This window comes from Scyliorhinus canicula, chromosome 4, assembly GCF_902713615.1.
Source record: "Scyliorhinus canicula chromosome 4, sScyCan1.1, whole genome shotgun sequence".
In the NCBI taxonomy this organism is placed as follows: Eukaryota; Metazoa; Chordata; class Chondrichthyes; order Carcharhiniformes; family Scyliorhinidae; genus Scyliorhinus; species Scyliorhinus canicula.
The window spans coordinates 157,809,064-157,824,252 of NC_052149.1; the positions used below are offsets into that span (position 1 = coordinate 157,809,064).

At 45.7% G+C, this 15,189-nt stretch overlaps 1 protein-coding gene across 3 annotated transcripts in view; it reads left to right on the top strand.

Moving 5' to 3' along the window:
- Positions 1-7,053: 7,053 nt before the first annotated feature.
- LOC119965116 (hepatitis A virus cellular receptor 1 homolog) overlaps positions 7,054-15,189 on the top strand; it is a 32,741-nt gene continuing 24,605 nt past the window's right edge. The window contains exons 1-2 of one of the 3 annotated variants that reach the window (XM_038795447.1): positions 7,054-7,202; positions 7,881-8,228. In XM_038795447.1, the coding sequence (XP_038651375.1) occupies positions 7,151-7,202; positions 7,881-8,228 (400 nt within the window). In that variant the 5' untranslated portion in view covers positions 7,054-7,150. Of the gene's footprint in view, positions 7,203-7,642; positions 7,781-7,880; positions 8,229-15,189 lie in introns of those variants that run through there. The other 2 variants (XM_038795448.1, XM_038795445.1) reach the window with 2 other exon arrangements.

Below are 15,189 nucleotides of genomic sequence, written 5' to 3' on the forward strand. Positions count from 1 at the left end.
AGTACTGTGTACAGCTTTAATGAGACCACACCTGGAGTACTGTGTACAGTTTTAGGGAGACCACACCCGGAGTACTGTGTACAGTTTTAGTGAGATCACACCCGGAGTACTGTGTACAGCTTTAATGAGACCACACCTGGAGTACTGTGCACAGTTTTAGTGAGGTCACACCCGGAGTACTGTGTACAGTTTTAATGAGATCACACCCGGAGTACTGTGTACAGCTTTAATGAGACCACACCTGGAGTACTGTGTACAGTTTTAGGGAGACCATACCCGGAGTACTGTGTACAGTTTTAGTGAGATCACACCCGGAGTACTGTGGACACTTTTAGTGAGCCCACACCCGGAGTACTGTGTACAGTTTTAGGGAGACCACACCCGGAGTACTGTGTACAGTTTTAGTGAGATCACACCCGGAGTACTGTGTACAGTTTTTGTGAGATCACACCCGGAGTACTGTGTACAGTTTTAGTAAGATCACACCCGGAGTACTGTGTACAGTTTTAGTAAGATCACACCCGGAGTACTGTGTACAGTTTTAGTGAGCCCACACCCGGAGTACTGTGTACAGTTTTAGTGAGATCACACCCGGAGTACTGTGTACAGTTTTAGTGAGATCACACCCGGAGTACTGTGTACAGCTTTAATGAGACCACACCCGGAGTACTGTGTACAGCTTTAATGAGACCACACCCGGAGTACTGTGTACAGCTTTAATGAGACCACACCCGGAGTACTGTGTACAGTTTTAGGGAGACCAGACCCGGAGTACTGTGTACAGTTTTAGGGAGACCAGACCCGGAGTACTGTGTACAGTTTTAGGGAGACCAGACCCGGAGTACTGTGTACAGTTTTAGGGAGACCACACCCGGAGTACTGTGTACAGTTTTTGTGAGATCACACCCGGAGTACTGTGTACAGTTTTAGGGAGACCAGACCCGGAGTACTGTGTACAGTTTTAGGGAGACCAGACCCGGAGTACTGTGTACAGTTTTAGTGAGGTCACACCCGGAGTACTGTGTACAGCTTTAATGAGACCACACCTGGAGTACTGTGTACAGTTTTAGTGAGATCACACCCGGAGTACTGTGTACAGTTTTAGGGAGACCACACCCGGAGTACTGTGTACAGTTTTAGGGAGACCACACCCTGTTGCACGTTTTACTTGAGTGTAATTCGCGTTTATTGGAGTGTATTAACACGCCTCCGTTTAAAGGCCTTGTGCTGTGGCGAATGCTGTGGGGTGCTCGGTTTTCTTCTGTCGGCACTTATTAAGTCCTTCTACGGGGTCACCTCGATTATACCCTATGGCATCTAAAATGGAGGTGTGCATTTCCTCTAGGGTGCCTCCGCCAACGTTCTGTGGGTCGGGGAGGGCTGCTACAACCGATGGGTCTAAACTCAGAACTGTGAGTTTAACCTGCTCTCTCTCGTCCAGGCCGTACATGGTAGCCTGTTGCTTTACCTTTGCGAAAAACTGGTGGGGGTCTGCGGTGGGGAGAAACGGAGTGATCTTCTCACACGCGTCCCTGAGTTGGGTTACAGTTAAGGGGGTGGTGTAAGTTATATCGGGTGCGCCTTCTGTGGTCGCTTTTCTCTGGGTGGTGACTGGATTCATTGGAACGGTAACTAGCTGATCTGTGGGGGGTTGGGGTGCTTGTCTTTTCTGCTGCACTGCTGGCGCACATGTTCCCTGAACATAACGCTGCGCTGTCTCACGTAACTCTTTCCAGTCTGGGGCATTCTCCTCATCTAACTGCGTTCCAAAGGTGCTTTGAAACCCATTTTGCACCGAAAGCAGCGATTGCAGCTCTGCAATCTGCTTCCTGCATTTCGCATGATCTACAGTACTCTGTCTTTGTTCTGTGGTGGCAGCATGGAGTGCTCTCAAAGCTGCTTTAAGGTCAGAGCATTGCCTCTGCAAAGCCTCTACCTGCTTCTCTGATTCTTCTCTTATCAGGACGGCACGTTGCACGTCCTGATAGGCCTTTTCGTACTGGGTCTGGGAACTGCTGAGATGGGCTAGACAAGACTGATGTGCCCTCTTGGCATCATCCACCTCTCTACCTTTCTCTGCCAACTTCCCTCTAAGATCCATGTTTTCCTTTTCAATGTCCCTGACATCCACTTTACTCATTCTATTTCTTTCTTCTAATTCTGCCCGGAGCGTCTGAACGACCTCCTCTGTGCCTCGCAATTGTGCCAAACAGGACACAATCGCCATCGGCTTACGTGCTTTACTCATATTTTTCTTGTGAATTTGAGAGAGGTTCTCCCACCAAGTATGTCCTACACTTCCGGGACCTGTCTCCTCATTCAAACAAAACTCTTTCCAAAGGGGCCATCCCTTTCCTTGCAGATACTTGCGGAGTTCCAGCTCCCACATGGGACACTGACCTACTCGGCTACTGCTGGTCGCTGCGACCACAAACCGTTCTGGGTTCATGAGGCGTTCCATTGCCTGCATGGCCATTTTCTGACTCACTTTAAATTTTGGAACAGGGGGTGTTGAGGTTATGTCTCACGAAACGGGTAAGGCTTACGCTATGTTCCGTTCACAAAACTACCGAAAGTTTGTCGCAACAAAAATGCTTTCAGGTTTTCCTTACAACCCTGTTAGTACGCATGCACTAAACACACTTCCGAATTACGTTTATTCCTTTGAACACCTTGAATATTTGTGATTTCTTTCCTTTTTCTTTACCAGATTTCTAATTCAAATTTCAGGGTCCTCGACGGAGTGGGGGTACCACTTGTAACCGTGTCCCGTCAGGAAGTCGCCACTAAATGTTGCACGTTTTACTTGAGTGTAATTCGCGTTTATTGGAGTGTATTAACACGCCTCCGTTTAAAGGCCGTGTGCTTAACACTGCTAGGCTCTATGCATGTATTTTCAGCTCGGGAGTCGCCAGTTGCCGTATCTAGACAACTCACAGATATTCCAAGGTCAGGTTCAAAGTAATAAAACGATACACCGATTAGTAAGTTCCAAACGATCAATATTTATTATACAAATATAATAAATACGCATGCACACGCTAAGGGACTAAGCTATAACTAAACTAAGCGATCAGAATACTTAACTAAACAGGAACAGGCAAGGTCAGGGAGCGAGGCCTTCGTTCCGATCTTGGTCTGCAACCTTCAGAGAGCGTGCTGGTCGCTGGGGGTCTAGTGGGCCTGGTTCGCGTAGCGAGCGTCGTATGGTCACTTACGGTTCGGCGGCTGGTGCTCAACGGCTGGAGTCAGGATACAGGTTGAAGTTCTTGGTCAAAGCCGGAGCACGAAAACAACAGACAGGACCATGTGTGGGGTCTATCTTTTATAGGACCCCAATGTCCGTGCCTCTTTTGGGGCGGGCTTTACCTTCAGGTATCGATTGGACCGAATTCTAATCGATATCTTTTGAATTTCCCCCAATGTGAGGGTTTCTCATGGAGGGGGCGGTTTCTATAGTGGATACTTCTGGTGCCGCTCTGTCTGGACATCCACTTAAAGTATCTATTCAAACCTAGATGTTGCCATTGTGTGTGCCTAGATCTGAATTGCCTCATTAGTATGCAAAGCGTTTTGCCATTAACACCTTTGGTTTGAGATCTTCCACCTGGCCAGAAACTAGTTTTGCTGCTTGCAAAATGCTAATTAGTCTTTGCAGACTGCTGCCTTGGCTAAACTGCTTTTCCCTGCAGTCTTAGCAGTTCTCCATTTTGTTAGCCCAGTGTCCATTTTAGGTGGCTACAACCCGGAGTACTGTGTACAGTTTTAGTGAGATCACACCCGGAGTACTGTGTACAGTTTTAGTGAGATCACACCCGGAGTACTGTGTACAGTTTTAGTCAGATCACACCCGGAGTATTGTGTACAGCTTTAGTGAGATCACACCTGGAGTACTGTGTACAGCTTTAATGAGATCACACCCGGAGTACTGTGTACAGCTTTAATGAGACCACACCTGGAGTACTGTGTACAGTTTTAATGAGATCACACCCGGAGTACTGTGTACAGTTTTAGTGAGACCACAGCCGGAGTATTGTGTACAGTTTTAGTGCGACCACACCCGGAGTACTGTGTACAGTTTTAGTGAGATCACACCCGGAGTACTGTGTACAGTTTTAGTGCGACCACACCCGGAGTACTGTGTACAGTTTTAGTGAGATCACACCCGGAGTACTGTGTACAGTTTTAGTCAGATCACACCCGGAGTATTGTGTACAGCTTTAGTGAGATCACACCTGGAGTACTGTGTACAGCTTTAATGAGATCACACCCGGAGTACTGTGTACAGCTTTAATGAGACCACACCTGGAGTACTGTGTACAGTTTTAATGAGATCACACCCGGAGTACTGTGTACAGTTTTAGTGAGACCACAGCTGGAGTATTGTGTACAGTTTTAGTGCGACCACACCCGGAGTACTGTGTACAGTTTTAGTGAGATCACACCCGGAGTACTGTGTACAGTTTTAGTGCGACCACACCCGGAGTACTGTGTACAGTTTTAGTGAGATCACACCCGGAGTACTGTGTACAGTTTTAGTGAGCCCACACCCGGAGTATTGTGTACAGCTTTAGTGAGATCACACCCAGTACTGTGTGCAGTTGTAATGAAACAACACATTTGCCTTCCATATAAGGAAGGAGATATTTGCCTTGTGTTTAGAATGTCGTTCTGTTGTTAGCTGCGTGAGTGTCTCAAAACGCTAATTACTTGAAACTCTTGTACTTAGTGCTGCACATTTGTTTGGAATAATGTGAGGTAACAGGCCAGTCGTTATGTAAACAATTAATAAAGTATATTTATTAAAGTAAAAGAAAAGGAAAAATCACATGACAAAAGAAGAATGTATGCTGTGATACTTAGGAAATTAGCAATTAAACATGCAGTTTTATCTGAAATTGGCTCTTGCTCCCAAAATATATACAAGGTCCCAGAACGCACTAAGACATCCCTTTTTCCAAGCAACATCCAATTTTAGTAACTCTATCGGTCAGATCCAGCTAATAACTACCACACAATACTACCCTTTTGGGAATCAAGCCTGAGAAGATGTCTCTTCCTGGGTCAATGAAGGCACAAAACTGCGTCTTTTAGGGGAGAATATATGGGATTTGACAAGCTCTAAATGTAAGACGGAACAGGGTTACGTGGCTTGGATTATAGATGGAACTGGCCTCTGTGACTGTTGGATGGAGAACTCCCCTTTCCCCAATGAATATGCGAGCAGTTACATTGTTCAGTCTCTTTCATATTCCCCTCTGTGGATTCTGCTAAATACCTCTCCCAAATTCCTTGCCTTAAGTATTTATTATTTGTATAGCCCCACTGATCTCTAGTAAACAATGTTTATAATATGTTCAGTCGCACCTCAATGTTTCTATACTCCTGCTAATCTTGTTTCTGGGCAAATCACATCTTATCATTCCTCTAGATGCCTGCTAGTCTTGTTGAAAATGAAATGAAAATCGCTTATTGTCACGAGTAGGCTTCAATGAAGTTACTGTGAAAAGCCCCTAGTCGCCACATTCCGGCGCCTGTCCGGGGAAGCTGGTACGGGAATCGAACCGTGCAGCTGGCCTGCATTAAAAGCCAGCGATTTAGCCCAGTGAGCTAAACCAGCCCCTACCTGTCTGTTACCTGTCACCTTGTTACCTGTCTGTTTGTTATTTTCATCTGAAGTTCACTGTTAATCTTGTTAACATTCCACATTCCTGACACTTGGTTCAATCCAGTGAAGGTTCACTCAAGTGTTCCTGGTAAGAATGGATTGTCCTATATTGAGAGACTGAGTAAACTGGGCCCATATTCTCTGGTGTTTAAGTAAATGAGAGGTGAAACGTACAGGATTATAAAGGAGATTGTTGAACAGACTCTGAGAGGTTGTTCTCCTTGGCTGGGGAATCTGAAACATGGGGGCACCACCTTAAGATAATGAATCAATCATTTAGGATTGAGACAAGGAGACATTTCTTCAGTGAGAGGATTGTGAAACGTTGGAATTCTCGACCTCAGATCATTGTGGATGCTCCTACATTGAATGTATTCAAGTCAGTGATAGACAGATTTTTCATTTCTCAGCAAGTCAATAGATGTGGGCAGTGGAATTGAGGAAGAAGATCAGCCATGATCGTATTGAAGGATGGATTAAGCTTGAGGAGCTGAACGATAAACTCTGCTTTCTTATGTTCTTATGCTCTTAAATTCTCACTGTCTCACTCTCTTCTTTTTTGTTGCTGCCTCCTTCTTCTTCTCTGATTAGAAGGCACTCTTCAGAACTGCAGCAAAATCACATGAGCCAATTAGACCAGTGACCTGGCAGATAACTCACTCTGCCCAACATTTTCCCACGTACCGATCACTCCCCACAGCCTGTTGCTCTATTCTTCAGTGAAGGTTGACTTTTAAAAGGTTGTAGCATAATTTCCAGGCAGCCATTACGTTACTCCCATTTTGTGAGGGATTTGCAACAGATATAATAATGAGTGGACATGTGCAAAGTATACTGGGGTCAGAATTGCAGTGAATCAGCACCTTCCAGCTCAGTGCAGAATGAAGCCATTGAACCCATCGAATCTGCACCGATCTCTGGAAGAGCACACACGCTGCTACCCTATTCCATAACCCAGTAACCATACCTAACCTTTTGGACACTGAGGACCAATTTAGCATGGCCAATCCACCGAACCTGTACTGTGGGAGGAAACTGGAGCACCTGGAGGAAACCTATGCAGTCAGGGGAAGAACGCACAAACGCCACACAGTCAGCCTAGGCTGGAATTGAACCCGGGGCATGGTGCTGTGAGTCAGCAGTGCTAACCACTGAGCCACCCATCCTCTTGAACTTGCAAACAGTAAAGATGCATATTAGAGTGATTAATATTTCCCTTGAAAGGAACTGGAAAGTCAATTAATTGTTTGCAGCAGTTGGCCATTTGATGGCAAAGCAAATGCAGAAAATATATTCTTGATAAACACGCGCCTTATTTCAAGGGCCTGTACATTACAGGAAGCCAGGCCCGTGAACCTCGAAAGGAAACTCTTTCTACTCACGTCAGAACAGAACTAACATTAGAAGCAGAAGTTCAACTCCGGCCACAAGATTCTGCAGCAACTGGAACTCAGATAGTACCAGCGTGTCGTGCTCTGCATCATGTTTCTGGATGGGGTTGTCGCTCATTTGACTGCACTATTCGTTTTTTTAGGTAAGTTTCAGAATTTAGCAATGGAATTTTCATACATTGTATCATGCTCGTAGAAATTTTTCCAATACAATGTAAAAAGTGTTCATGCGTGTGAGATTGACTGGCATGTAAAGGGATACAGTGCAGATTCACTAGAAGGGTTGGTTAAAGGGTTAAATAATGAGGGCCTGGAGTGCTGTGTTTGTAGTGGCTTGAGTGTTTCATGTCAGCGATGATGTACACGGAGGTGTTAAAGTGAGTGAGGGTTTCGATGGGGCAGATACAGAGAAACGGGCTGGGAGAATTCAGAACAAGAGGGGCACAATCTTACATTGGAGCCATCCCATTTAGGAGTGAACCCAGGAAGAATTTTACCACACAAAGAGCAGCATAAATCTAAAATCGCTACCTGGATCAAGTGAAACTTTCTAGATTGAAATCGATAGATGTTTGCTCCTGAAGAATATCGAAGGATATGCTGATTAATCGAAGTGTGGTACATACCAGCCTTGAGCTAACTGAATGGAACAAACTCGGTCGCTGAATGCCCGATTCCTCTTTGTATTTGTCACTTATGTTCTTGCCACAGCAGCTAGTTAGTAAGCGGTATTCTGTGTACTGTGCTGCCAGTTCATTTACACTTTCTCTGCCACTGCGATGGACACTGGATTTTTACTCTCTTTATTTGAAATGTTTCAGGTCCAGTCACCTTTGTGAGAGGATCTGAAGTGCGAGGATTCCTGGGACAGTCGGTCACACTGCCGTGCAACTACTTTGTCAGAGTGAATGGTGAATATGAAATGTGCTGGGGCAGGGGGAAGTGTCCTATACTCGGCTGTTCAGAGACACTGTTTACAACAAATGGGAAAGCTGTAACTTCAACAACCTCCCCAAAATACCACCTTGATGGTAAAATAGAGGAAGGGGATGTATCGCTCACCGTGGACAATCTGGGTGAAGAAGACAGTGGCTGGTATTGCTGCCGTGTAGAGATTCCCGGCCTTTTTAATGATCAGAAAAAGGATTTGAATCTCCTGGTTTTGGAGGGTAAGTCAGCTCAATATTATCCATTAGTTATCTTTCTCTCATATAAAAACAGATTATAGATGTATTATTGATACGTCTGTTAAATGTGTGGAGGGATATGATAGGTGTACACGATGTAGAAGGTGGTGCCATACAGCTTGAATTTGCTGAGATTCAATGGAAAAGAGTTTGTGCTTTTGTTACTGTAATAGGATATGGACAGGTGGGATATTTTACACTGGGCCCTGTCAACCCTACAGCTAGAGATTGGTGAACTGAATCCCTTGGTTTACATTGCATCCTAGCTGAAATTAGAATGCGATTTACAACTTTGAGTCTATCAACTGGACGTAACAATGCATTACTGATGCACGATCAATTGTACAAAGACTCAGACAGGGTACAACTGTGGCTTTATTGCAGTAAGATGCGTGGCCTCCTACAGCAGCTGGCGAAATGGCAGTTGAATGGAGGACATGGATATTTATACTCCTCTTCCTGGGCGGAGCCAGCAGATAGGGGCTACCGGCGAACCTGTAGTACAGGTCCTACCTTACATCATCTAATACAGGTGTAACAGTGGTTTACCACAATTACATGTACAGAAAAATATGTAGTAAACGCATATTATGATATATTTACTTTTGCAATAATATTTTCTAATGGGCAATTTCTAAGTTAATGGAAATTAAGGTAGCACAGTGGTTAGCACAATTGCTTCACAGCTCCAGGGTCCCAGGTTCAATTCCCGGCTTGGGTCACTATCTGTGTGGAGTCTGCACGTTCTCCCCGTGTCTGAGTGGATTTCTTCCGAGTGCTCCGGTTTCCTCCCACAGTCCAAAGATGTGCAGGTTAGGTGGATTAGCCACGCTAAATTGCCCCTTAGTGTCCAAAAAAGGAAAGGTGGGGTTTTTGGGTTACAGGGGTTGGGTGGAGGCATGAGATTAAGTACGGTAATCTTTCCAAGGGCCGGTGCAGGCTCGATGGGCCGGAAGGCCTCCTTCTGCAGTGTAAATTCTATGATTCTATGATTTCCTTAATGGTGCGACAATCGGTTGAGGAGGAATGAGCTGGCCCACATATTTTAATCCTGTTGGTTGGTCGCATCAAAGGTTTGTTTAAAGTTCTTTCCCCCGTGGAGACTTTTTCCACTTGGAATGTACTTACTTTTCAACAAGGAGCCAATCAAACTACGTTTTATCGGGTCAAAGAAAGCGTAAGTTGATGAGTTCCTGAAACCTGAGGAAAAATAATAAAAGGCACATCACACACACACACAACACAAAATAAGAATAAAGGTTGGGCAGCCCGGTGGCACAGTGGTTAGCTCTGTTGCCTCACAGCGCCGAGGTCCCAGATTTGATCCCGGCTCTGGGTCACTGTCCGTGTGGAGTTTGCACATTCTCCCCGTGTTTGCGTGGGTTTCGCCCCCACAACCCAAAGATGTGCAGGGTGGGTGGATTGGCCACGCTAAATTGTCCCTTAATTGGAAAAAATGAATTGGGTACTCTAAATTTATTTTTAAAAAGAATAAAAGTTTAAAAGAATTCACAAACGAGTTGGTGGCTTGTCCCCGAGGCGTAGATGATGGCATTACGGCCATTAGTTCGGTGATTTCAGACGTACTCACTTTGACAGTTTTGCAGGCTGTTGGAGAAACGTTTTGGCTTTCCCCAGAAGGAGAGATGACCAGCTTGACCAGCAGGAGTAACGTTTTAAAAATTAATTTAAGCGATGTGGGCATCCCTGGTTTTACCAGCATTTATTGCCATTCAGAAGGTGGTGGTGAGCTGTCTTCTTGAACTGCTGCAGTCCCTGATGTGTGGATACACCCACAGTGCTGTTAGGGAGGGAGTTCCAGGATTTTGGCCCAGTGACAGTGAAAGTACGGTGATATATTTCCAAGTAGGGGTGGTGAGTAACTTGGAGGGGAATCTCCAGGTGGTGGGGTTCCCAGGTATCCACTGCTCTTGTCCTTCTAGGTGTTAGTGGTCATGGGTTTGGAAAGCGGCTGTCCTGTCCTAAGAAGGCCAACTTGTTTCTTCCCACTTGCAGTCTATCTCCGCTAAAACATACTGCCTCCAGCAGGAGCAAGATCCTGTTTTTCTCCAGCAGTATCCTGAGAAGCTTGGTATTTCCTCTTGCTTCCCTCTGTTAGTCTTAAAGACAGTTGTGTTCATTAAGAGAGAGACAGACACAGAGAGAAGTCTCCTTCTCACTCCATTGTCATTGTTCTTCTGCACTGCCTGCCACTGGTTTTCAGAATCAGTTTTATTCTCCGAAGAGAATCTGAATTATTGCACAGGAAGTCTGCTTTGCTTTAGTCTCAGACACCTTCCACACATTCTGAGATATACTTCAACAGGAGATGGTTTTTGGATCTCTGATTGGATATAGTTGGGTGGGGAGATTTCCATTGTCTTCACAGAAACATGGGGGGCACGGTAGCACGGTGGTTAGCACTGTTGCTTCACAGCTCCAGGGTCCCAGGTTCGATTCCCGGCTTGGGTCATTGTATGTGCGGAGTCTGCACATCCTCCCCGTGTGTGCGTGGGTTTCCTCCGGGTGCTCCAGTTTCCTCCCACAGTCCGAAGATGTGCAGTTTAGGTGGATTGGCCATGCTAAATTACCCTTAGTGTCCAAAAAAGGTTACGTGGGGTTATTGGGTTATGGGGATAGGGTGGAGGTTTGGGCTTAAGTAGGGTGCTCTTTCCAAGGGCTGATGCAGACTCGATGGGCTGAATGGCTTCCTTCTGCACTGTAAATTCTATGAAATTCTGTGATTCTCTGTCACGCCTCACTGAATTTCTGGTGCGGTGCACCCCTGGGATTCTCCGTCTCGCCAGCCAGCCAACGGGGTTTCCCATTGTGGGCAGCCCCACACCGTCAGGAAATCCCCGGGCTGCCGGCACAATGGAGAATCCCGACAGCAGACAATCCAGCCAATGGTGATTTAAATTCCAGCCTTTCGAATTTAATCTGCCTTCCTTTCAATTACCGTTCCCCAGGTTTATTTGAAATCACAAGCTTTCGGAGCGCTGCTCCTTCATCATGTGACGTCTTCACCAAAAGACTTGTGATTTCAAATAAACCTGTTGGACTTTAAGCTGGTGTTGTGAGACATCTTACTGTGCCCACCCCAGTCCACCGCCGGCATCTCCACAATATTCCTGCTTGAAGTGGGTCCCTCTCACTCCAACATGAAGCTCTGATGTAGTGTCATACTTCATAATAAAACATAGGTGCTGGTCTAATTCGTCTCACAGAGGGTTCTTGGATGTCAATGGATGCTTCAGTTTTGTTCCGTTTTTGCTGAATTTTGCTTTGTGCTTTAACTGGGTTTGCTGGGTTGTTCTATTTTAGAATTATTCAGTTCATTTTCTCTCTCTGTTGGTAGTTTCGCTTCATTTTTCTCAGTTGCTGTTGGAATTCCAGTTGTACCAAATACAGAGATGGAGATGGACATTCCTTCAGGGGTTGCGAACATGTGGAAAATTTATGATGGAGAGGAACATGACGTGAGGGGTGAATCATTGCAGCTCCATGACTATGGTGACATTTTGCCAATTCTCATGATTTTATAGACACCCTCACATGAAGATTGGCACAGAATGCCAATCTTCCCTGTCTCCACTTCCTAGGTTGGGCTGTAACAGAATTATGGAAAGCTTTGCACAATGATCTCCATGAAACCCAAAATCTCACGGTCTCTTCGTCATAGTGAGGCTTTGTAGACTATGGTATAATTTTTTATTGTGACAAACATACTGTGGAACAAAGACATTAGACTGGATAGAACTGAACGTTTTCAGTGGGTGGCAGGACTGAATGAAAAATACTACACATAGTTCCCATATGATCGGCGGAGATGTCGTGGTATCGTCACTGGACTAGTAACCCAGAAACCCAAGGTAATACTCTTGGGACCTGGGTTTAAGACCCACCGCAAATGGTGCAATTTGATTTCAATGGAAACCTGGAATTAAAAGTCTAATGGGGACCATGAAACCATCATCAATTGTTGTAAAAATAAACCCACCTGCTTCACTTAATATTCATAGAATCATAGAATTTACAGTGCAGAAGTAGGCCATTTGGCCCATCGAGTCTGCACCGGCCCTTGGAAAGAGCACCCCACCTAAGCTCACACCTCCACCCTATCTTTGTAACCCAGTAACACCACCTAACCTTTTTGGACACTAATGACAATTTAACATGGTCAAGCCACCTCACCTGCACATCTTTGGACTGTGGGAGGAAACTGAAGCACCCAGAGGAAACCCACGTAGACACGGGTAGAAGGTGCAGACTGTGCACAGTGACCCAAGCTGAGAACCGAACCTGGGACCATGGAGCTGTGAAGCAACTGTGCTAACCATTGTGCTACCGTTGCCCCCCCCCCCCCCCCCCCCCCCCCCCCCCCATATAATTTAGCAAAGGAAATCTGCTATTCTTACCTGGCCTGGTCTACATGTGACTTCAGATCTATTAGCAACTTTTAAATGCCCTCTGAAATGGCCGAGCCATTCAGTTCAATTAGGGATGGGCAACAAATGGTAACCCAGCCAGCAACGCCCACATCTCATGAATGAATTTTTAAAAGATCATCAGAGTTTTTGTTTTTTTTTTTGTTTTTTTTTTTAAATTTAGATTACCTAATTATTTTTTCCAATTAAGGGGAACTTTAGCATGGCCAATCCACCTACTCTGCACATTGTTGGGTTGTGGGGGCGAAACCCACGCAGACACGGGGAGAATGTGCAAACTCCACACGGACAGTGACCCAGAGCCGGGATCGAACCTGGGACCTCAGCGCCGTGAGGCGGTTGTGCTAACCACTAGGCCACCGTGCTGCCCATCATCAGAGTTTTTCACAAAGTCCCCATGCCTTCATGAACAGAAACTGTTCAGGTTGCGACTAACCACAGAAATATTATTTTACACATTGCTTTTAAGCGAGGGTTGTGAGACTATGAAATGTGTGACCAAATGTAGTGATTGAAGTGGAATCCATGTTGATAGAAATGTATACTTCGAGGGGTTGCTATGTGGAGATATGAGATCTGGAAATGAAGCAGGTTTAACAGATAGGATTATTGCTGATTAATTGACTGGCAAGAACTGGCTGTGCCCATATTCTGTTTATAACTGCAATAATCTAGAAACAAATCTGATGTCCGTGTCAGTCCGTGTATATCCGAAGGGGGTGAATCATCATGTGAACAATGGCTGTTCGGAGAACAAGGCTATCTTCAGCATCATGATTGCTAACATCATTAAAGAATGCATTATACATTACAGGGACATCTTGAGCTGGACAACTGAACATCCAGTGCTGTCTCTTCACTGTTATACAGTTCAACAAGAAACATAAAAACAGAAAACACCCTCAAAGACTTGATTACTATTATCCTCATGTACATAAGGCTTAGTTTGAATTTAGAACTGAGTAACATAGTTATTGAAGATTGTAGTAGGCAGAGTCGCCATAGTCGTAGATGATCATAGGCTGCTTTCCCCTTTGAGGGTGAGAGCTGACTGGTGGTGATTTAACCTGAGGATCACCACATCTCAGGCAAGGGGCAAGGTTGAAAAGGTGGGCCTTCATGAAAACTTTAGTACGGGAATATGACTTATGCTCCTGGCCTTGCTCTGCATCACAAACCAGCTGCCTCGGCAAATGAGCTAAACTGGCCCCCTCAGAAGACTCCTTTATAGAGTGCAGAAAGAGCCCATTCGACCCATTGAGTCTGCACTGGCCCTTCGAAAGAGCATTCCACCCAGGTCTACTCCCCCTTCCACCCCTACACCCATAACCCTTTAACCTAACCTGCAAATCCCTGGACACTAAAGGGCAATTTAGCATGGCCACTCCACCTAAACTGCATATCTTTTTGGACTGTGAGAGGAAACTGGAGCACCCGGAGGAAACACACACAGACATGGGGAGAAAGTACAAACTCCACGTTGAACTGCATTCTTTTTTTTGTTATAAATTTAGAGTACCGATTATTTTTTTTTCTAATTAAGGGGCAATTTAGCGTGGCCAATCCATCTACCCTGCGCATCTTTGGGTTGTGGGGGTGAAACACATGCGGATATGGGGAGAATGTGCGAACTCCACACAGACACCCAGGGCCAGGCTTGAACCCGGGTTCTCAGCACCGTAGCCAGCAGTGCTAACCACTACGCCACCGTGCCGCCCTGAACTGCACTCTTGATGCCTTAGAGATTGGAGAGCCATGTGAGTGCAGTTGATGGCACCCTGACATGTGGAAAGCCAGAAATCTGGGCATATCACATGGTTCTTGTATCCTGGCTGGCCTGATCGTGGTTGAATTGGATGTAGTTGTGTGCCCTTGCGAAGAGTACGTCAAACACCTGCTTGATGCACTTATATGTGAAGGCTTGTGCTGTATCGCAAAGGTCACTTGTAAAGCCCCAGAAGGAGCAAGCCACATAAAAGTTGAGGAAGACTGTGACTTTCACAGGCAGGGTGCCCTCCAAGTCTCCGTGGCACCAACTACTGCAGAAGAATGCATAAGTCAGCCACCAGATCCCTTGACAGGCGACCAATCACTGGGGTAACTCCGGTGCCAGTGGAGCAGGTCCTGTCAACCCTTCCTCTTCAGGGTATGTTCCGTCTCTGGTGAGTCAGACACCTCCATTCATATCTTCTCTCTATGCACCAGTTGAATGATAGCCAGTTCCACAGGCTCCATCTCTCCCTCATACTAATCACTGCAAAAGTATACAGAGAGAGTTAATTAGCTTTTGCCTCCAAGGGTTCACCCTTTGCCCATTCAGCCTTGGTTGCTGCATCTCGACGGCCACCACATTGAGAACCTGCCCTTCAGTTGCTCCCAGAATGGAGAAGACCCCTCACTACCCTTACCCGATACAGCTTCACCGAATGGCCACTGTTTTGGCCACTCTACTGCATCCAGAAATCACATGTAAGACACAGGCCTCAAGCTTCACT